The sequence below is a fragment of the Rhipicephalus microplus genome, chromosome 2, assembly GCF_043290135.1.
Source record: "Rhipicephalus microplus isolate Deutch F79 chromosome 2, USDA_Rmic, whole genome shotgun sequence".
In the NCBI taxonomy this organism is placed as follows: domain Eukaryota; kingdom Metazoa; phylum Arthropoda; class Arachnida; order Ixodida; family Ixodidae; genus Rhipicephalus; species Rhipicephalus microplus.
In genome coordinates, this window is record NC_134701.1 from 292,215,024 (window position 1) to 292,237,220 (window position 22,197).

General features: G+C 47.0%; 1 protein-coding gene across 2 annotated transcripts in view; it reads left to right on the forward strand.

Moving 5' to 3' along the window:
• Window positions 1–22,197, forward strand: part of LOC119162522 (glutamate receptor 3) — a 91,923-nt gene that overhangs the window by 65,051 nt on the left and 4,675 nt on the right. For both annotated transcript variants that reach the window (XM_075882258.1, XM_037414812.2), the window contains 3 exons: window positions 1,405–1,649; window positions 3,811–3,913; window positions 7,661–7,861. In XM_075882258.1, the coding sequence (XP_075738373.1) occupies window positions 1,405–1,649; window positions 3,811–3,913; window positions 7,661–7,861 (549 nt within the window). The remainder of the gene's footprint in view (window positions 1–1,404; window positions 1,650–3,810; window positions 3,914–7,660; window positions 7,862–22,197) is intronic.

The window sequence follows — 22,197 nt, forward strand, 5'->3', positions numbered from 1 at the left end:
TGCTGCAAGCACTTTTGGCGTCTATCTGCGTATCTATCTATCCATCTAGCCTTTTATGTCTGGGTGGTTTAGTGATTACTCCCCTTAACTTGACGTGAACCAAAATTAGTATAAAATGAAGAGGTAGTTTGACGAATATGACGCTTTGATTAATATATGAATAATGTAACAATATTGTCACGTGCGACGACAAATATTTCCCGCCAGACAGTTGCATATACCCGCGGACGAGTATGTGTGATGGACGGGTATGCGAGTATGTGCCGCAGGTGAGTGACACTTCGTATCTATCCAGGAACCGGCAGAAATCGAGCCCAAGCATTCTGCGTGGCAATCAAACATTCTCCTACAAAGCCATGCTAGGCCTCGAAACTACTTTTCAAATAGGACCTATAATGTTCGTGAAACGTCAATTGTGGTTGCCATGCTGGCTATCCTATTGTATAAATATTACATTCGTTTATACATGCTCCTACGATACAGCCATGATTTAGGGTTAACGTAGTCATACTTAGGTGTCATGCGCTGAAGTTCATTTATGTAGCAGCGTCCAGGGTTGCTATCTCGCGAGCACCAGCGCTTCATATCAGCTTATCAATTTTAGTGTTGCTAACACTCATGTTCATGTTGGCGTCAACGCGGAAGTGAGAACAACTGGTTCTCAGTTCTCAGAAGTGGAACAACAGTGAAAGCAACACTTCAACATATGTCTGTGCGTGCAACGTCTTACATATATTTAAGATCAGACATGTCGCTATATAAAAATTACAACATGGTCACCTTCCCTCCCAATGCTTTGCACAACGTCTATGCCCGAAGTAGGTGGGATCTGCCGAATTTTCAACACGAATGAGAGAGAGCATTGTTCTTATACACTTGGCCAAGCACCAACATTTCATATGATGTCTGTAAATTTATTTCATTTTATATAAGCTATCTTGCCCTAAAGTATAACATTTTGTAGCATCATTGAATTTTCGGCCAGTTCCCCCACGCCCCCCCCCCCCCGATCTATGCGAGCCACAGTTAAAGGTGAACAAGAACAAGACGAACATCGTAATCTTCTTTCAATTTCACTTAACTATATAGGATGTGTTGCGTAATAATGCAAGTCGGTGGGTGTCTGCGATTGCACGAACTGCGTCGAATCTGAACATTTATGCCGCGTCGTTCAATCTCTGAGTCTCTGAATGTGTGTGAGCTGTAATGAATCTGCTCTGAGCTATGTGAAAACAGTTTCGGTGTATTTCATTGTGTCGAAGAATGGCTGTGCCTTTAGCGACTGGTATATTCTTGTGATCAATTGTGCCTTAATATGAAGGAAAGAGCCGTGTTCTTTCTTTTTTGTGTGTTGTCACCGAGTATAATTGCAGAAATTGTGATTCAAGTTAACTGTAATCGCAGAGCACCAGGGACACCTTCTACTCGAGAATGTGGGACTCGATGACCTCTTTCAACAACACCATGACCGCTACTAATGAAGAAGGCGTAAAGAGAGTACGCGAGTCCGAGGGCAACTACGCCTTCATAGTGGACACTGTGAAGATAAACTATGCGACGCAGAAGGCACCCTGTGACCTCATGCAAATCGGCGAGACATTTCAGCCGTCCGGCTATGGTGTCGTTGTCTCGCACAAATCACCGCTCAAGTAAGGAACAATTTCTTTTAAGGGCGAAGCTCGTTACGCCGTGGGTTGTATGTCCCGCGTCGTCGTAGTCGTCGCAGTAGCCAGTTGCATTGCATTGCATGTCAATAAAAACAGTGTCACAGCATATCCATGTAAAGCATGATGATGAGTGGGGCGAAGCGTCCGTCAGTCCGTCCATGCGTACGTCAGCGCTTCTGTTCGTCTATCTGTCCGTCCGTCCACCTGTACTCGTCATCATTCACGTCGGGGATGTGCTGTGATTTTTTTATTTTTATGAAAAGCATGTTTGCATAATACCAGTTAAGCCAGCCGTTTCAAATAAAATGAGGAATATGCAAAAAAATAACGTGTGCCCATTTAAGATTTAAATTGAAGTCACAAGCGTAGCTGTACCAGAGCGTGAATATTACAGCTGCGTTTACCGAAATTTATATGCATTTGCTTGACGCAAAGACTGAAGCTTAAATAGCGTTATAAGTACTCCGCTAACTGAAGTGGAGTCTGGTTCGTTACATGCAATCACCACATGACCTCAGCTAGTAAGCTCTACATTAAGCGCCCTGCAGAGTAATAACGCACTGTACTGCATAGGTCAACCTAAAGAGGTGGATGCGAAACAATGCAAGTATATTTTCAAGTTAAACTAAAAGGCGACGAAATTATGATTATATGGAGCGTTTTCGACAACACAATTTTTCATAAAACTGCAATGACAGTCGGCTTTGGAAACGAGCAGTACGTGGGGGCGGAAAAACACTGCCGCACCTAAAGTTACGCTGCTATCAGTAATAACAATATTTTGTTATTGATATTTTCAATATATGTACAACACACAATAAAAGCTGGTTCAAGGATTGATTTATCTACTGACTGAAAAAAATTATACTTGATAACAGTCATTCATATAGAAAAGTAGTAAGAATTCACAATTTATGCCGTACCATTTTTGTATATCTGCCTGCCAAATACCCCAGTTTGAAATATATCGCGGTGATATCAAAAATGAGCTCACAGGAAATAAGTTATGTCGGACTGAAAGGTCATGTGACGAACGTTGAAAAAAAATCACAGCATATCCACGGAGTGAATGGTGATTAGTGAGGCTAAATGTCCGTGCGTCTCTCCGTATGCGTATCCGTCTGTGCTTGCGTCCATTCCTGTGGACGCACGGACGGACGCACAGAAGCACGAATGGACGGACAGACAGACGGGCGTACGGACGGAAGTGCGGATGGAAGCACGGACGGACGAACGGGAGCACTGACGGATGAATGAATGGGCTACTACTACTACTACTACTACGACTACGGAGGAGAGCCCAAGGAGCTTTACCCCTGAAAGGCGCGTCGCGCCAGAGTCTGATCGGAAAGAAACGGCAAGTTGTCTCGAAACACTCACTCAAGCGAGCCGCTTATTCGTTGCGTTTGATGCGTACTGCTCGTTCGTTTCGTTGTTGATCTAATCTATAAAGAACTGCAGAGAAAGTTCTCACTCCTCCACGAGAAGTAGCAGCACAGCGGCTTTCTTGTAGTTTTACAGCGAACGGAAAAAGTGGAAACTGTGGTTTTCCGGGCACAGTGCCGCAGGAACAATTTAGCCGTATTACACGTCAAAAGCAAAGAATAAGCAATCCATTTGGATACTCGCAACGAGTTTCCGTATTTTTTGAGCACATTCTGCTGTGACACAGCTTTTTTTTTTAATTGCTCACGTGAGCTTCTGGTCTGACATGACACATATTGCTTATTTCCTATGTGCCCGGGGCGCTCAGTTTCATTATCACCAGGATAGAGGCCCTTAATATTGATTATTAGTCTATATAATTACTTGTTTCTTTGGTATTTTTATTGTATTAGATAAATTGACTTGCCCTGCTACTTTTGATATACATAGTACTATGAAGTCGTTATTTAAAAGGTAGAGTAACGGGCTTTATTACTCATTTCAAGCTGACAATAACCTGACGTGTGCATGTCGATTCTCGGCTGAATATTTTGCTAGGCGTAGTGCTGGGAGTTGTCACGGTGCAGACGCAAGGAGAGAAGCCAGAGCCCAGGGGCTTTGGCGTTAGATGTAGTTCTAGCAAAATCACTGATTACCATTATATGTAGAACAACTCGGGGGAAAAAACTGCGACACCATGAATGTTTTCCTGCTTCAGAAAAATACTGGACGTCAGTATAGCCAGGCTACAAGAAGACGAGGAACTTTACGCTCTCTACAGAAAGTGGTTCGGGAACGAGGAATGCCACCAGCCAGAACACGTGAGACCATCTTTTCCATCACGCCTGCGTAATTAAATAACTGTTAAGCTATTGGCATCTCTTGATAGTGTATACGGTATTTTCGTCCATCGAGTTAATTTTTCTGCGCACCAAGTCATAATATTCGCTTCCCGAATTTGAAAACTTAACAAAAAAATGACGCCTGCAGAACCCATGCGCCATAAAAACTGTGGCAACAGCCTATCGCTGAAGCAAGAGAAAAATTATTGCTAAATATATCCGCAACTACAGTATCGCCAGCCCAACTGTGCAAGTGAATGAGTTTACGTTAGACAATAAAAGAAAGATAGAATAGCCGTGTTTTACTCTGCAGTTTCACAGCGAATGGATTCAAAGTAGTGAATTGAAAAAAAAACGAACAAATAACATAACTCACCACTAGAACGCGCATATTTTGTTAGTATTAACAAGCCCGCATCGTATGTATGACCAGCTGTTATCGCTGTGGTTGAATGTGGGACAGCCTTGGTGTGTTAATTCTTGACGGCGCTGAGTAAATTATTCGCCTACACAACTTGGCTGCCTATGGTAAAGTTGCGGGAAAATTCAGCAATGATTGTGCCTTTGATTCTGCATCAGTTTGTTGACAAGCTTTCATTGATCATGGGTTCTGCAAGTACCGTTTTTCTTTTTTACGTTTTCGTACTTAGGAAACAAAGAATATGACTTAGCGTGCAGGACAATGAACTTGATGGCCTACGGTATCCACTTTTTAAACGGCCACTTTATTTTCCTGTAGCCACTTTTAAAACGCTTAAATAATTGCCTCAGTACGCCGTATGTCTGGAAATGAACTGTTGGGTGAAGGACGAGCCGCTTAAAACCGGCAGCTCGCGATGGTTACAGCCTAAAATACCAAAATTCTCAATTCGAACAACCATAATTATATGATTATGGTGAATGGAAGACTATATATAAGTTTGGAATATCTAAGGCATTTAACCAAACTAAACTGCAACTTGTTTTGTTCTCTTCCTTATTCTCACCCCAAGTCAAATGCGGGCGCCGTGGTCTAGTAAGCACCATTAGCATCTACACTTTAGCAGGCATCACTTTTGTATATATTTGTCCAAAGTAAATGCCCCGCACTGTCAACATTGCTGTAGAGGCACTACTTGAAGAAGAGGCAGACGCCTGGGCTGTTGCACCTTCAATCTCTCGCAAGAAATCATGATCTATTGACTGCACAGAGAGCAGTTTGCTCACCTGGTACGGCGGTTCAATCTTGTGTTGAACTGTGAGAACTATTTTGACAGGATGTCAATAAGGGCTGCTTTTGTAAAATTAGTTTTTCTAATGACCAAGAAAGTGAAACTGGGGTGCTTAGCCAGGTATAAATTTTTCGCCAACGCAATGCCACTTTTGAACAATATTTAAGCCATTTAAATTTGAATTGCAGGTAGCAATGACGCTTGAGGCATCAATGTGCTTCATGCCCATACGCGTACACATCTATTCAAAATTGTAACCATCACTGTCTGGCAGCGGTAGGACCCATTTTTATAGATTGCGCTACTCCTTTTTCCTCAGTAAACCGAACAATGTTTTTGCTTCTTGTAATCGAAACCTCCCGCCAGCACACTAAACATATTCGACATCGTCATCCCACGCTTAAGCTGTCTCATAAAATAAGGCAGCAGATGCACAGACAGCACCTCAGCTATGAGAGCGTGGGTCGTACCGCGCAAGCGCCGGAACGATGCCCTCGGTAGCTCCGCGTTGCGGCAACCTTGGGCAGCGTATGAAGCTGCCCCGTATTTTGCGTGGCGGTGAACTTTCATGGCTGTGAGGAGTATTACCCATTAGGGCCAAGTGTACTTTACAAGGTACACTTCTTCATTCTGGAATAAGAAATACATAACACAATATCCTGATTCTGCTCATTTAATTTTGAACGCCAAGGATTGCCGCAAGATAATGCTGACTTAGCATATTGACTCTGTCCTATCTTTTTTTCTATGAGTGATTCGACTTTACGAAAATGAGAGTCCACCGAACGCACGTGGTCGTGCTCTTTTTCCTGAATTCGTTTCAACTTTCACAATTTATACGGTAAAAAGCGCATTGCTTGTGCTTAAGCAAGAACAAAATGGTCCCTGCACAGTCGACAAGTGTATAGACAGCACAACTTTGCTCAAAGATGCGACCAAATCTGGGTGTACTTTTCATGGTACAATGAGACTTTGTGGGAGCTCACACGTACCTAATATTGTGCAGTACCTCAGAGAATAAACTAGCTATTTCTTTTGAAGAAATGCCTTTTTTATTACTTTCAACCCATTAGGCTTCGACCGATTCTTCAGTGAATATGCGAGAGCCTGTTAAAATTTTCATTGTCGCTTCGAACCCTAACATAGGCACTAAGGAGAAGAAGGGGAATGACGACTGTGCGAAAGGTGCTCTCTGCCAGCAATAAAAAATACGGAAAGAAAGGAGCATGGGTGGTGTAGTTTCTGTTTTAATACCGGGAACATGTTTGTTTCGTAAAGGCCCGAGAAAAAGGCACAGTTGCTTTTCTGCCAAATGAAAAAAAAAAAACAGTACTTTATATGTTATGTTGTAAAATTGTGCTGGCCCATATTCACCCATATGATATAAATAGCAGCATACAAGGCATACGGGGTATGCAACTGCACTGTATGCTTCAGCAGACTCCCTACGTGTTGACTATTGCCCTTCTGACTAGAAATAGCAAGACACTCAATTGGCGCTGTCGTACTTAACAGAATCGTCAAGACGTCTCTAGCATCCGCTGAGCTATGACAGTCTATCCATACCGCTACTTTTACAAAGCTTGAAAAACAATGCAGGTATAAAACCATATATTAAAATACTGTGGCGGAAAGCGCGATGTTGCGCTTTCAAGAAAGCGCCGGTGCTTCAATAAGCTACATGGACCAAGGTCACTTTTTTATGTTGCAAGGCCTACCGTACTATTTATTGTTGCATCTCACCAATTTTCCTATTGCTATCTCGAGAACCCAGCGCGTAAAGTACGGAGTCATAACTTTCGCAAACATAATTTCCACTTCTTGTCTATTGCATTTGATTTAATGTGCCCTACCTCAATTAAATCCAATCAGTACTCTTCTTTTGTGGCCATAAGAAGCATTAATTGACTCTGGCATGACTCAAGTAGCCGGGATATCACCGTAAGCAAAGCGAGCTGCTAAGGGTCGGTTGCTTGTATTATTTAGAATATATATATATATATATGCATATATATATATATATATATATATATATATATATATATATATATATATATAGTGGGAGTAATAATTCAATGGGCCAGTTAGTCTTCGTGAAGGTATGGGATATGGCACAACGGGAGCGTTGTCAACAAGGATAAATATATTTATTTCCCAACAGTTTCGGAAGGGGTCCTCCCTTCATCAGGGGATATATATGTATTGTGGAGAAGCCGCCGAACACTGAAGTGGGTCAAACTCTCAAGTGTTCTCTAGTGGGTCTACCCAAAAAGGACGCCGATCGCGCTGAGAGTCCGTGCTTGGCCGTTACTGTCGCCATTGTGTATACTCGCTGTGTGCCTCCTAATAAACGCCATAACAATATATATATATATATATATATATATATATATATATATATATATATATATATATATATATATATATATATATATATATATATATATATATATATATATATATATATATATATATATATATATAATTGGCATCCGTGTCTTTTATGAATGAACAGAGTGCCGCTCCCCTGGAAGTAACCAAGGTGGGCGGTTGGTTCGTCATTCTGGGTGCTGGACTTCTCATCGCGGTGGCCGTTGCAGTGGCCGAGGTGTGGTGTAAATCGCCCCCAAAGCCACAGAAGCCCAAGGAGCCCAAAGAACCGAAGCCCAAAAAGGAGAAGAAGAAAAAGGAAAAGAAAGACGACGAGCATATCAAGGTCAGTGTAGATCTGAGTTTATACATAAAAATGGTTCATTGCTATACTTTCATGCTTCGTACCCTTTACGTTACTATTGAGAAGAATGAAATGCTTAACATGTTCCTTAACGTTGAAATTTTGAAGGCACACATTCTTGGTATTGGCTGAATTAATTCTTAAAACGATGCGCGCCATGGCTCTTTCAATATCTGCGTGTACTGTTGCCTAAATCACTATCTAAAGGCGAGATACCGATCGACTGGAAAACGGCAGCAGTAAAACCTTTTGTCAAAAACGACAATAAGCAGCACATCTTGAACCATTGTCCAATATTTCTGATTTCAACATTACGCAAACTTCTGGAGAATATAATGCATAACCATTATAGTGAGTTCCTGTCACAAAATAACATATCATCATGCAATCAGCTTGGCTTCAGAAAAAGATTTTCAACAAGAACTCAATAAGTAACTACTGTACACTTTTTATCTACAGCAGGGGTCGGCAACTTTCGGCCCGCGAGGCTACACTATGTACACACAAGGCAACAGCAACCCTCTTCCCCAGTCCCCCTAACTAACCTATCAACACTTCCACAGCTCTTTGAGCCTGTCACCACGTTTCGCACCTGCGTCGACGCCCGTTTCTACCGGGTCAACGCCGAGCGCACCGTTGCTGCTTCGCATCCCATCAGAGTTCTCTTAGGGGAGATGGTCCATAATTTTTATTGCAACAGCAATAATATAGGCAGTCTCAGTTAGATTTTGCCGTCGGCGTCGCCGTCATTTACCGTATATACGTATACATATCTATCTGTATAAAAACGCGAGAAAACATATTACAGAAAAAACTCCCAGCTTTGCTACAAAAGCGAAGAAATGAATGCGATAGCACCAAATTAGAACAAATTGGAAGGTCACGCGAAAAAGGGCAAGAATATCAAAATGTGCCACGCGTTTCTCACGCACAAATGACGCACGAAACGTGCTCACGGGTACAGATGAACACGAATAAGCGTCTCAGTTGTCACTACGCTGTGTCTGAAAAGCGCTTCCTTTTCGCAAATGGAGGCTGTACAACGAGTGCAGTGACCTTTGTGCGCCCGGTCACTACAACAGAATTATTCTGGTGAGAGCCCAAGGCGTACGATCCTCCTTACCGCGAGATAAAGGCAGGCGTGTGAGCGTCCACCTCCCTCCTCTCCGCGCGCTGCCGCGTCATGACAATCTGGCGACGCGCGCTCATTGTGCCATCTCGCTGATAAGAGTGTACTATAGCGCGGCTATCGAGCCTCACAGAGGGCGATGATTGACACAGAACACGGACTACCCAGCAATACGTATAGGCAACGTATTTCAAGAGAGTGACCACGCATTGCTAGGAAGCAACGCACTCAGCAAAGTTCGGGCAGTGACACTGAATTCGAGGAACGAGAACTTTACCGACGATACGTGTGAGCTGGTAAAGTTCCACCTTAAACACTGGCGCTCTCTTCTTCCCCGGTGGAAATATTTGCGGGTATACATTTTCTCCACTTTCCTTCAGAAGCCGGTGAGGTCGCGCTTGCCCAGTATCTTACTTCACGCACGAAACGCCTCGTGTTTGTGATTGTGCTCCTACAGAAGGCTGGTAGTTTCTGTTGCGTTGGGATCCCACACGATAAACGTGAATGAACGCGAAGCAGTTAATGCCAGCAGTGAAATTCCAGGGACTCGTGTCAGAAGACCCGAAGTAGACAACCGACAGGCATGTGTGGTGCACAGTACAACTTAAGTAAACTTGTGTTGCATGCTCTGGCAGCTCTGGTAGGAGTTCATGCGTTCTGAGAAATTGATTTTTGTGTACTATGTTCTGGATAAGACCAGAGTTCACTCTTTCATCACTAGCAAACTGATCACTCGAGATTTTGTTTAGTACGAGGCTCCTCCTGTCCACACTGGCGTAAGGGCTGCCAACATAAATGTACGAACTAGTTAGATCAGAGTGTACATGACATATCGCATGGCATATCAACGCTGCGTGGTGAAATATTCTGCACGGTTCTAAATCTGTTGATGTGAAGAGAAATGACGGCTGCACGCTTGCAAACAGCGGAAGACACGCTGCCGCTACGCTATTGTTTCAAGGAGCAGTGCGACGAAAGCTGAAAAAAGATACAGAACATTAGGCGTTTTCGCGCGTATTAAAGTTTTTTATCACATATACGCAGCGGAAAAGCTATATCTATGTGAGTAAGTATAGTCTGGTCCAAGGTGCATATTCGATTGAGACCAAGTGAACATTTCTCAACAATGATTACCTTGTGCACTCACTGACTGCACAATAAAACATTTGCGATTGGAGTACTTCATTGATATCAAAAGTCACAGTGAAACTGTGAAGCCAACCATGGTTGCGAGAAAGTCTGTCTGAATAATAATGCGTGCGAAATCTAATCTTGCCAACGTGCAGCATAACTTACAAAAAAATACCTATTGCGTATCACAAGCATGCGTGCATGCACGCAGTAAACTAAAAAAAATGTTGACTAAGAGCTATCACTTCGTCAGGCCTGCATGACATATGGAGCCGGACATTACGATCATTCCCATAAGCATGCAGTCACTCTCATTCCACGTCGTAAGCGGAGCCGTCTTTCACTTATGAAACGAGTCTCTTCGAAGAGGACTACGCTGTCTACGCTTAACAGAGAATAACGATTGGCGATGTCTTCTCCAATCGGGCGGGTTGTCGCAATGATGCGTTTTCGAAGACTAGTCCATTCACTGGTACGACGAGAGGCTGCTGCTCCAGACGGCCACTGTATAGTGGTAGTTTACTGTATTTTTTCCTGCTGTTACTTTACTCTTGCTCATTCTCTTCACAAGCATATATATATACGAATGGAGAAGGGGGGGGGGGGGGGGGGAGTCTCACGACTTTGATATACGAGTACACAATCTACTCAAACTACCGCTGATTATCGTGACGCAGAAAAAAAAAATTCTGCGTACGCTCTTGCTTGGCGCGCTTGCTCGACGCAGGGAGCTTCGACGGCGGTGACGGTGAGGCTTCGCTCCTGAAAATATTAAGTAGAAGGCATTCAAGGGTTCAATATATTTCCCACATATTACGCAGCACGATTTGAAAAAAAAGAGGACCGTCGTTGCGCGAGGCACACCTAGTATATTTTTCGCAGAATACGGCTGTAACCGCTACTATTTATTTCGTTAATCAAATTTAGGCAGTTAGTCTTAATTGTGTTTCAACTCACCTTGTAAGTGAAATGTCAATGAGGCAACGTCAGCTCAAATGGCATCCGACTGCGCTATTTTCAGCAACGTCGTCATTTCGGGCTTGATAAAAAAAAAGAAAACCCACGCGAACTCTATGGTCAGTCGTTGCGCGATAGGGCCATGTAAGGGGTACAGGAAGCGCTGCTCAGACGAGCCTTTGCTAGGTCTTTATCTACATAGAGACCATTGGAATACACGTGCACATGTGTGCCCACCACTGGTTTTGCCGTCAAGTGACACGAAGAAGATCTCTTCGGTCACTGCAGCGGCCTCATTTTCTCACGCTTGTGTTTCGTTGGCTGGTATAACGTCTGCTATCCTTATATGTTGCCTTTCTCGGAACATGGCTCACGCCCAATGCTGGGCGAAGTAGTATTTCAACTTGTTGTTGTTGTTGTTGTTGTTGTTGTTGTTGTTGATGATGATGATGATGATGATGATGATTATGCTGTTATTGTTCACCTATTCATCGTGGCGCATACCCACTATGGGGGATTGGCCAATAATCGAGTGGTTCAAAACTATACAATAATACCACAATAGCGTATTCGGGCGACGACATCATTGTCGTGTCCGTGACTGCAGAATCGAAAAAGATGCAAATAAAATGAATAATAACGATTTCTGGATCTAACCCAGGCAATATGCGTGGCAAGTAAGCGTTTAGCTACAGAACCTCGACATTCATTGAAACAGCTTTGTAAAAAGGCTCCATGTAGGCAAAGGAGTCTCCTTAACGCATTATATACTGCGTGGCTGAAGCGTATAATCGGGCCAGTCGTCAGAATATGTGAATTTAGCAACAAATGGGTGTTTTAATGGCCCTCTCATCACAAACCGCTCACAAATATTTAATCATCAACAGCAACAGAACCATGAACAAAGTGAACAGCCGCATAGTTTTGCGTATTGCTGCAAAGCAGGCCCTTCGCTGATTCGTAAATTAAATACTTATGGCGTAGTGGGCATTTCAAAACTGTGCTTGCAATAGGCATTCGGCGCTACTTCGAAGCGGCAAATATTACTCGCACTATCATTCGTTTTCTAACGGAACGGTTCAGGAATGCACCGAGAACCGACGCAGTTCAGACGTGATTGCACACGAGGCCCGATTACGCTATCACGACCTACGCTTGAAGGCGCAGCTCACGGGTTCTCCAACTTGTTCGGCACGAAACTCCTTAGGCTCGCACTCCGCCGTTGCTACCGTCATCGTCGAAGCTACCTGCGCCGGGCAAGTGTGCCGAAGAAAACAACAGGTGCGCTCCCATGGCTCGTGTTGCACGCTCTCGCTCAGTCGTTTCCGCCACCGAGGGCAGCAGATGCTCTCTGCACCCGCTTTCCTGCTACCGCCTTCATGAAAGCCAACAGTGATATCTGGCGCCAGACATTTTCGTACCATTTATAAGGAGTTTCGCTCATCGGCTGTATTAGTATACTCGGCGGCAACTTTTCTTGGCATTGAAGGGAGTTTCTGCGCATGTTGTACTACGCGAAGTAGTCAGTTTTGGCGTGTGTCTCGTAACACCATGGAAAGTGACGGGGACGCACCATCAGCGTTTCATGCAGACGAAGACGCTGCTTGGCGTTTCAGTTGCACGTAAAAAGGCGGGACTTTCTTGCGTGTTCAAAAACGCGACGTCACAATAAAAAAATAAAAGTAAATGCGACTATCCTAAAGGTTGGAGCTGCGTCCTGTCTCAAGTATCTCCACATAGGAAATAAAGTGGCAACTTCTCTATAGTTCACAGTAAAAATACGGACGCTGTTGTAGAACTTCGTTCACTGGCGGTACATAGGATGCCCGCGATTTGGCTCTGTAGCCTTCGCTCCAATGCCAAGAAAAGTATTCGCCGAGTATAAAGGGAACTGCTAGTATTTTTAGGAGCGAAGCTCCTTAGGCCGGCACTCCGCTGTCACCGCCGGTCCGCCGGAGCTTCCTGTCCCATAAATGCATCCCGAGTCGGGATGCAGCCCCCGTAGGCACTAGCGCCAGAGTTCCCTCCAGAATTTTCTCAGGTAAAACTGACGAAGACGTGGACGCTTGGCTAAAACACTTCGAGAGAGTGAGCCGCTACTACGAATGGGGCGCACCGGCGAAGCTCGTGAACGTAGTATTCTTCCTTGCCGAGACAGCCTTGCTCTGGTTTGAGAACCATGAACATGTCCTCCCCACTTGGGATATATTTGTTAAGGAACTGAAGGCCTGCTTTGGGGACACGAGTTCCATGAAAAAGAAAGCTGAGCAAACGCTGTCACGTAGGGCTCAGTTGCCCGGCGAGACGTGCACAACCTACATTGAAGAAGTGTTGAAGCTTTGCGGAATTGTCAACGCAAATATGTCTGACGAAGACAAAGTCGGTCATTTGTTGAAAGGCATCGCCGAGGACGTGTACAATTTTTTGATAACAAAAGAAAACTTGAACACTCCTTCGATTTTCAGGCAGCAGTGTCGCGCATTCGAGGCGATGAAGACCCGAAGAATTTTACCCAAGTTCGGGCGCTTGGACAATGTTCCCACTGTCGCAAGTATGGACGTCGCCACCTGCGAAGACATTTCCTACCTCGTACGTCGGGTAGTTCGAGAAGAGCTCGTACGACTTCAAGCAGGTGACGTTCACCACCAATGCTCGTTCGCCGCGTGCCCCGAACCACCTCCCTACTGGATGCGAGAGCGTCACGTCGAAAACCGACCACGCACAGAAACTGCAGATTTTACCCCGCGGCTTCCGTTTTCCCCGACGGGTCGTGACCACCACCGGATGTCATCATCTCGACGTGCCGCTGCGGACCCCCGACCGTCGTCAACCAGGCCTCTACCAGAAGATTACTATGCTTCATCACAAAATGTTCCTGCGGAGCACGACCCGTCTCCGCGTACTTCTGCCACCTCTGCTCCGGCTAACGTAAGTCGACAAGTCCCCGTTTGCTACACATGTGGTCTCCCAGGGCATATTTCGCGCTTCTGTCCCAGACGGCCACCTGCACCGCCACGTTTTTCGACGTATCCGGCTCGTATGTACGAAACGCCTGTGCCGCCACGTTTTTCGACGCACCCGCCTCGTATGCACGAAACCTGGATCTCTCACTCGGCCGACCACCGTCCCCGACAGCAATGGCCTAACGAATTTCGCAGCGAGTCCCCTGCCTCCGAGAGAAGCCTGACGCCGCCTCCGACACGGTCCCGCCGGTCGCCGTCTCCGCGTCGTCGGTCACCTTCCCCGCATCAGCTGGGAAACTAACTGGTGCGACCGATGGAGGTGCGGTCGCGGGACGGTCAGTTTCGCCAATTCCTCCTTCTGCTGTGATGTTGATGAACAAAGTGCGTGTGTGTATAGACGGTGTAGATACTCTTGCTCTTGTAGACACTGGTGCTGCTGTTTCGGTTATGAACCTTCGTTTCAAACATCGTTTCTTGGGTCACAAAGTTATGTTCGCGTGGAATCGTAAAGAAACTTTTCGTGGAGTTGGAGGCGAAACGTTATGCCCTGTTGGTATTTGTTCAGTTGTACTCACGATTGGTGGACAAAATTTCCGAGTTGAATTCACCGTACTGGCTCGCGCAACTCATGACGTCATTTTAGGGATAGACCTCCTTCATGAATGCGGCGCTACGATTGACTGTGGAACTGGAGAGATTCTTCTACAAAGTACGTTGCCCGCTGCAATAGTTGACGATTTTCCGACTCGGCCCATCGATGCTCTTTCGTTGTCTGAAGATGTGACTATCCCTGGTCGGACAGCAGTGTTTGTACCCGTATGCTCTTCTCATGTCCGCTCAGGACCCTGCACTGGACTTGTGGAGCCTGATCATGCAAACGCCATTAAGAAGAATGTGCTGGTCCCACGGTCTGTCCTTACAGCCATCGACGGACATGCTTGCTTGTGGGCACTCAACGCAGCCTCAGAGCCTGTTGTTCTCTCAGCCGGATTCAAACTGGGTACGTTCGAGGAGCAGGCCACAATTGACGTGAGAATGGTCTCAGAGTCTCCAGCTATCAATCAGACTGCGCCCAACTACTCAGCCGAGATTAAACGTATGATCAACAAGTCGTTGCCTTCTTCCGAGCAGAATGTCCTTGAGGAGGTACTTACACGCTACGCGGGAGTCTTTGATTTCGCTCAAAACAAGCGTTGTTCCATGTTGCCCGAATCCCGTATGCACCACCGCATCAACACGGGAGATGCTACACCGATACGCCAGAAACCCTATCGCGTATCCCCGTCAGAGAGGCAAGTGATCGCCGATTAGGTCAACGACATGCTGCAGAAAGGCGTTATTCAAAAGTCAAGCAGTCCCTGGGCAGCTCCTGTTATATTGGTAAAAAAGAAAGACAACTCTTGGCGATTCTGTGTAGACTACCGCCGTCTCAACGCCGTCACAAAGAAAGACGTGTATCCGCTACCACGCATCGACGATGCTGTTGATTGTCTGCACTCGGCCGCATACTTTTCGTCTGTCGACCTAAGGTCTGGATACTGGCAAATACCAATGCATCCGTCTGGCAAAGAGAAGACTGCTTTTGTCACGCCTGATGGATTATTTGAATTCAACGTTATGCCGTTTGGCTTATGCAATGCCCCAGCTACCTTCGAGCGATTCATGGACTCAATCCTTCGCGGTCTCAAATGGGAGATATGTATGTGTTATCTCGATGATGTAATTATTTTTGGCAAGACATTTCACGAACACAACCATCGGCTTAGCGTTGTTCTAGACTGCGTCAAACAAGCTGGTCTCGTTTTAAACGCAAAGAAGTGTCATTTTGGTGAGCGTCAAGCCCTTGTGCTTGGATATCTAGTTGACAAGGACGGTATACGACCAGACCCGCACAAAATCTGTGCTGTCCGAGACTTCAAGCAACCGACGTCTTTGAAGGATCTCCGTAGCTTCGTGGGCCTGTGTTCTTATTTTCGTCGGTTTATCAAAGACTTCGCCCAGCTTGCTCATCCCCTCACAGAGTTGCTCCGCAAAAACACTCCATTTCGATGGACCATTGAGTGTGAGGCTGCTTTCGAGCAGCTGAAGTATTTGCTTACTTCCGGGCCCCTCTTGCGCCATTTCGACCCGGAGGCACTCACGGAACTGCATACAGATGCTAGTGGCATCGGAGTTGGTGCCGTGCTAGTTCAATATCACGATAGCCGGCAGCATGTCGTGGCGTATGCAAGTCGTACTTGGACTAAGGCGGAGAGGAATTATACGGTCACCGAACTGGAATGTCTTGCAGTTGTTTTCGCCGTCCAAAAGTTCAGACCTTATTTGTACGGCCGGCAGTTCAAGATCGTCACAGATCATCATTCGCTTTGTTGGCTTGTCGGACTACGTGACCCAGCTGGTCGGTTGGCTCGCTGGGCCTTACGGCTTCAAGAATATAATTATTCTGTGACCTACAAGAGCGGTCGATGTCACGCAGATGCCGACTGCTTATCTCGTCTTCCATCTCCAACTGTGGATGCTGATGATGATGATTTTGACAACTACCTGGCCGCAATCTCATCCAACTTCCCAAATTTGGATGTCTTTCGTCACGAACAACAGCGTGACCCTTCGGTGAAACCAATGACTGATGTGGCTCGTAGCTCTAAACGCGCCACGCCATTCGTGATTCATGACGCCCTACTATATCGCAAGAATTACTCCAGTCAGGGTTCCACACTACTACTCGTCGTGCTAGAATGCCTGCGTCTTGCGGTATTCCAAGCCATGCACGATGACATCACGTCTGGGCACCTTGGATTTGCCCGAACGCTTCACCGTATCTGACAACGTTTTTACTGGCCTCGACTCTGGAAGACCACCAAGCACTACGTCGCAAGTTGTGATGTCTGCCAACGCCACAAACAACCTACCACACCATCGGCCGGCCCACTGCAGCCGGTTAAGCCACCGACATCACCATTCGAAAAAGTCGGCATAGATTTACTGGGCCCTTTCCCCAAGTCTACCACCGGCCGCCGCTGGATTATTGTGTGCGTAGATTACCTGACGCGGTATACTGAAACGATGGCGGTTGCTTCAGCCACATCATCTGATGTGTCATGGTTTCTTCTACACTCGATCATACTTCGTCACGGGGCCCCTCGTGTGGTGATAAGTGATCGCGCCCGTCAGTTTACCGCTGACGTTGTCGAAGAGTTGCTACGGCTTTGTGGGTGTCAGTATCGCCATTCCGCGCCATACCACCCTCAGACCAACGGCCTCACTGAGCGCACCAATCGTACCATCATCAACATGCTTTCAATGTACGTCGCAGCGGATCACAAGAACTGGGATGCCGTATTACCTTTTGTTACATACGCCTTTAATACCGCGAAACACGAAGTCACAGGTTATACGCCTTTCTTTCTTCTCTATGCTCGTCATCCGCAAAGTTTCCTTGACACCATACTTCCATTTTCGACGAACGAAAACGCCAGTGTCGCGCAGACTTTGTGTCGCGCCGAAGAAGCTCGTCGACTTGCTCGGCTCCGAACTCTTTCCGCCCACGCTCGCGCGAAAGACCGTTACGACGCAAAACACCCACCCGTGACTTTCGCTACAGGTGATTTGGTCTGGCTGTGGACGCCTGTTCGAAAAAAGGGACTTTGCCAGAAGTTTCTTTCTAAGTACTCAGGACCGTTTGTCGTTACTCAGTGCTTAAGTGACATCACTTACGCTGTCGCGAGAGTGACAGCTCAGAACCGGCGTTCGCGCAAGACGCAAATTGTGCACATTGCCCGATTGAAGCCCTACAACAACCGATCGCTTCTACTCGCTCGGTGAGCTTCGTCTGGCCCGGAGGGAAATGTAACGCGAACTGAAAGAGCGAGGAAGAAGAAGAGATCGGACGCGCTCGAGCGATGGCGATTCGGCAGTGATGGTAGAGCGCTGACATTTTTCATTGAAAATAAACCCATCACATCCGTAACAATATTATTATACTCTATGGTTACCTGGGCTGGCTCATGCGTGTGCCGCGCACTTATTTGCTCCCACCAGAGGGCGCCGCAGACGCTCTCTCCATCCCCTTCATGAAAATCGGCAATGAGAGCAGGCGCATGCTCGGTTACGTCCCATTTATGAGGAGCTGTAATAGGTTGTATTCGTACACGTAATAAATAGTAGTTTTTTACAGCGTATTACTCATATTAGACGTTGTTTAAATATTGTATGAAATAGGCGTACCAGTTATTGGTAAGGGAATATTTAAGGCAGCCAAAATTTAGCCAGACACTTTTTAGACTGAGTGATGAATTTCACATCGGCGATGAAAATTCTTGTGGCTGTATCCCGGAGTAGTGGCCCGAAAAAGGATGAGTGATTTTGATACTTCCATACTTATGTTTCGAAGTGGTGGCAGTATAAGTATTTCCCTCAAAGACATGAACTGGTGACACGATGTAAATAAATGACCAATGGTTTCCTTCTGATTACAGAAGAGCCACAGAAGGAAATACACTAAGCTTTCTGTATTCAAGTAAACATTGAGTACTTCACATAACATTCCACTTCATTATTGTCGCATTCATTCCCTCACCTTTGCAATTGCGATTCCGATGGCGATACTGCGATTTTATTTTGTCATATTGTCACGCAGCAAAGGACGACGCAGTTGTCTATAAGAAAAACAAGTTTATTGGAGCGGACCTGTGCTCCCCTAACAACTGAAAGAATACACAGGCGGTGAAGCAGCGGCCGGCAAAACGACGTGCACGCTAGTGAGCGTCGGCGATCGGATGACGCGGCATCGGCTGTGCGGGAATTTATATCCCTCGGCGCGAGGGTTTCTCGAATAGTCGAATTGTATCGAGATCGCCGTGATAGCGTTTGTTAGAAACGCTGTTCGTTCGAACAGCGTTTCTAACAAACAACGCTTGAAGCGTTGTTTCTATCGAAGAACGCCTGAAGCGTTGTTCGATAGCGTTTGTTCGAAACGCTGTGGTAGCGTTTGTTCGAAACGCTGTGAAAACGGCGATAGCACAGGCCGGCGCAGCCAGGCCCAAAAAACAAAACACAAATAAACAAACCCAATGCATGCGTTCGCGGCATTCCCCCCCCCCCCCCCCCTCTAAGACTGCATCGACCCGATGATAACATAAGGGACAGTCCACACAAATTAAAAGTTCGTCATCGTCCGTAGAAAGGTTTTAAGCGAACCACATGGACGACTTCGGGCCGCGTGCGTCGTCGTGATGTACGGGAGTCACCAGCGGGGATCACTTCGTACGTTAGTTCGCCAACACGTCGTAGAATCTGGTAGGGTCCAAAATAGCGTCATAGAAGTTTCTCACTGAGTCCACGTCGTCGAATGGGAGTCCAAACTCACACACGATCTCCAGCATGGTACTCGACGTCTCGGCGTCGGAGATTGTAGCGTCCGGCATCCAAAGGTTGCTGGTCCGTTATACGAGCTCGAGCGAGCTGGCGGGCCTCCTCCGCACGTTGGAGGTATCCTTGGACGTCGGCGTTGAGGTCGTCGTCTTCTACATGCGGAAGCATGGCGTCGAGCATCGTAGTCGGCCGTCTTCCGTAGACGAGCTCGAACGGTGTCATCTGCGTGGTTTCTTGAATAGCCGTGTTGTACGCAAACGTGACGTACGGGAGGACTTCGTCCCACGTCTTATGTTCAACGTCGACGTACATAGACAGCATATCCGCGATTGTCTTATTGAGCCGTTCCATTAGTCCGTTCGTTTGGGGGTGGTACGCCGTCGTTCTTCGGTGATCTGTGTTGCTGTAGCGTAAGATTCCTTGCATGAGCTCCGCAGTGAAGGTCGTTCCGCGGTCCGTGATTAGGACTTCAGGGGGCTCCATGTCGCAGCACAATTTGGTTAATAAGGAACTTTGCAACTTCTTGTGCAGTTCCCCTAGGAAGAGCGGTGGTCTCTGCGTAGCGCGTCATGTAGTCTGTCGCTACGACAATCAATTTGTTCGCGGATCGGGATGTAGGGAACAGGCCCAGAAGGTCCATTCCGATCTGTTGGAAGGGCCTCGTTGGGACGGCGATCGGCTGCAGAAGTCCGGCTGGTCTCGTCGGTGGTGTTTTTCGTCGCTGGCAGTCACGGCACCTCCGGACGTAGTGGGTGACATCGGATGTAAGGTAGGGCCAGAAGTATTTCGCCTTGATTTTTGTAATCGTGCGAGCTGTTCCGAGATGTCCGGAAGACGGGTTGTCGTGGCACGCTTCCAAAATTTCGTCACGAAGGTCTGCGGGGATGACAAGTAGATAATTCGTTCTCGTTCCGGGGTTGAAATTCTTCTTCACTAGGATGAAGTTTTTGAGGCTGAATGCTGTAAGTTGCGCTTGAACGCCCTAGGCACGGCGACATTGCGTCCTTAGAGGTAGTCGATCATGGCGCGGAGGTCAGGGTCGGCACGCTGCTGGGTGGCTAGGTCGCTCTCTGTCACGACTCCGAAGAACGCGCTGTCTTCATCGGTGTCCTGTGGTGGTGGGTCGACGGGGGCGCGGGACAGGCAGTCGGCGTCGGAGTGTATCCTGCCGGATTTGTAGAATATTGTAACGTCGAACTCTTGCAGGCGCAAGCTCCACCGCCCAAGACGGCCAGAGGGGTCCTTCAAATTGGCGAGCCAACACAACGCATGATGGTCTGTCACAACCTTAAACGGTCTACCATAGACGTATGGGCGAAATTTTGAAATGGCCCATATGAAAGCCAGGCACTCTTTCTCGGAGGCAGAGTAGTTTCTCTCCTCCTTCGACAGACCACGGCTTGCATAGGCGATTACCTTTTCGTAACCGCTTTGCTTTTGGACGAGGACGGCACCCAAACCGATATCACTGGCGTCCGTGTGCATTTCCGTTTCGGCGTTTTCGTCGAAATGAGTGAGCACGGGCGGGTTTTGCAGGCGTTGTTGTAGCTCGCAGAATGCCTTTTCTTGGTCGTTTTCCCAGCTGAAAGGGGTGCTTTCTTTCGTCAGGCGCGTGAGTGGCTCTGCAATGCGTGCGAAGTTTGCGACGAAGCGCCGGTAGTATGCGCACATTCCGAGAAAGCTTCGCACACCCTTCTTATCTTTCGGCCTTGGGAAGTTCGCAATGACTGATGTTTTTGCCGGGTCAGGTAGGACTCCCGCGGCGTTCACGACGTGACCCAAGAACTTGAGTTCCTCGTACGCGAAACGGCACTTCTCAAGCTTCAGCGTTAACCCCGACGTACGAATGGCCTCGAGTACAGATTCCAACCTTGTGAGGTGTTCGTCGAAAGTCCGGGCGAATACGACAACGTCGTCGAGGTATACGAGGCAAGTGTGCCACTTCAGGCCTGCTAGCACAGTGTCCATAACTCCCTGAAACGTTGCGGGCGCCGTGCACAGCCCAAACGGCATCACCTTGAACTCGTATAGACCGTCCGGGGTTATAAATGCAGTCTTCTCTCGGTCTCTCTCGTCCACTTCAATTTGCCAGTACCCGGTCTTCAGATGCATGGATGAGAAGTACTCGGCGTGGCAGAGGTGGTCGAGGGCGTCGTCGATTCGTGGCAGGGGGTACACGTCCTTTTTGGTTATTTTGTTTAGTCTCCGGTAGTCAACGCAGAATCTTAAAGTGCCATCTTTTTTCTTCACGAGTACAACCGGCGCAGCCCACGGACTTTTCGATGGCTGTATTATGTCGTCGCTGAGCATGTCATCTACTTGAGTCCGGATGCCTTCGCGCTCGTGTGAAGAAACGCGGTACGGTGACTGTCTGGTAGGTCAGGCTCCATCTTCGGTTATTATCCGGTGCTTCGCCAAAGGTGTCTGACGTAACTTCGAGTTCGAGGAAAAACACTCGCTGTAGCGACGGAGCAACTCCAGTAATCTGTCCCGATTTTCTTGCGACAGCGCCGGGTTCACGTCAAAAGGATGTGGCAGCCTGGAAGCATCTGCGCGTGCGCGTTCAAAGGTGGCGACCGCGATCACTTGACTCGCTTCTTGCGTTTCTTCGAGGAACGCAATCGCAGCGCCCTTGTTTAGATGCTGGTACTCCTCGGTGAAATTGGTGACCAAAACGTGGGATCTGCGTTGCTTAAACCGCGCAATGCCTCTTGCGACAGACACGCCGCGGTCTAGAAGCAACCTTTGGTCAGTCTCCACGATAG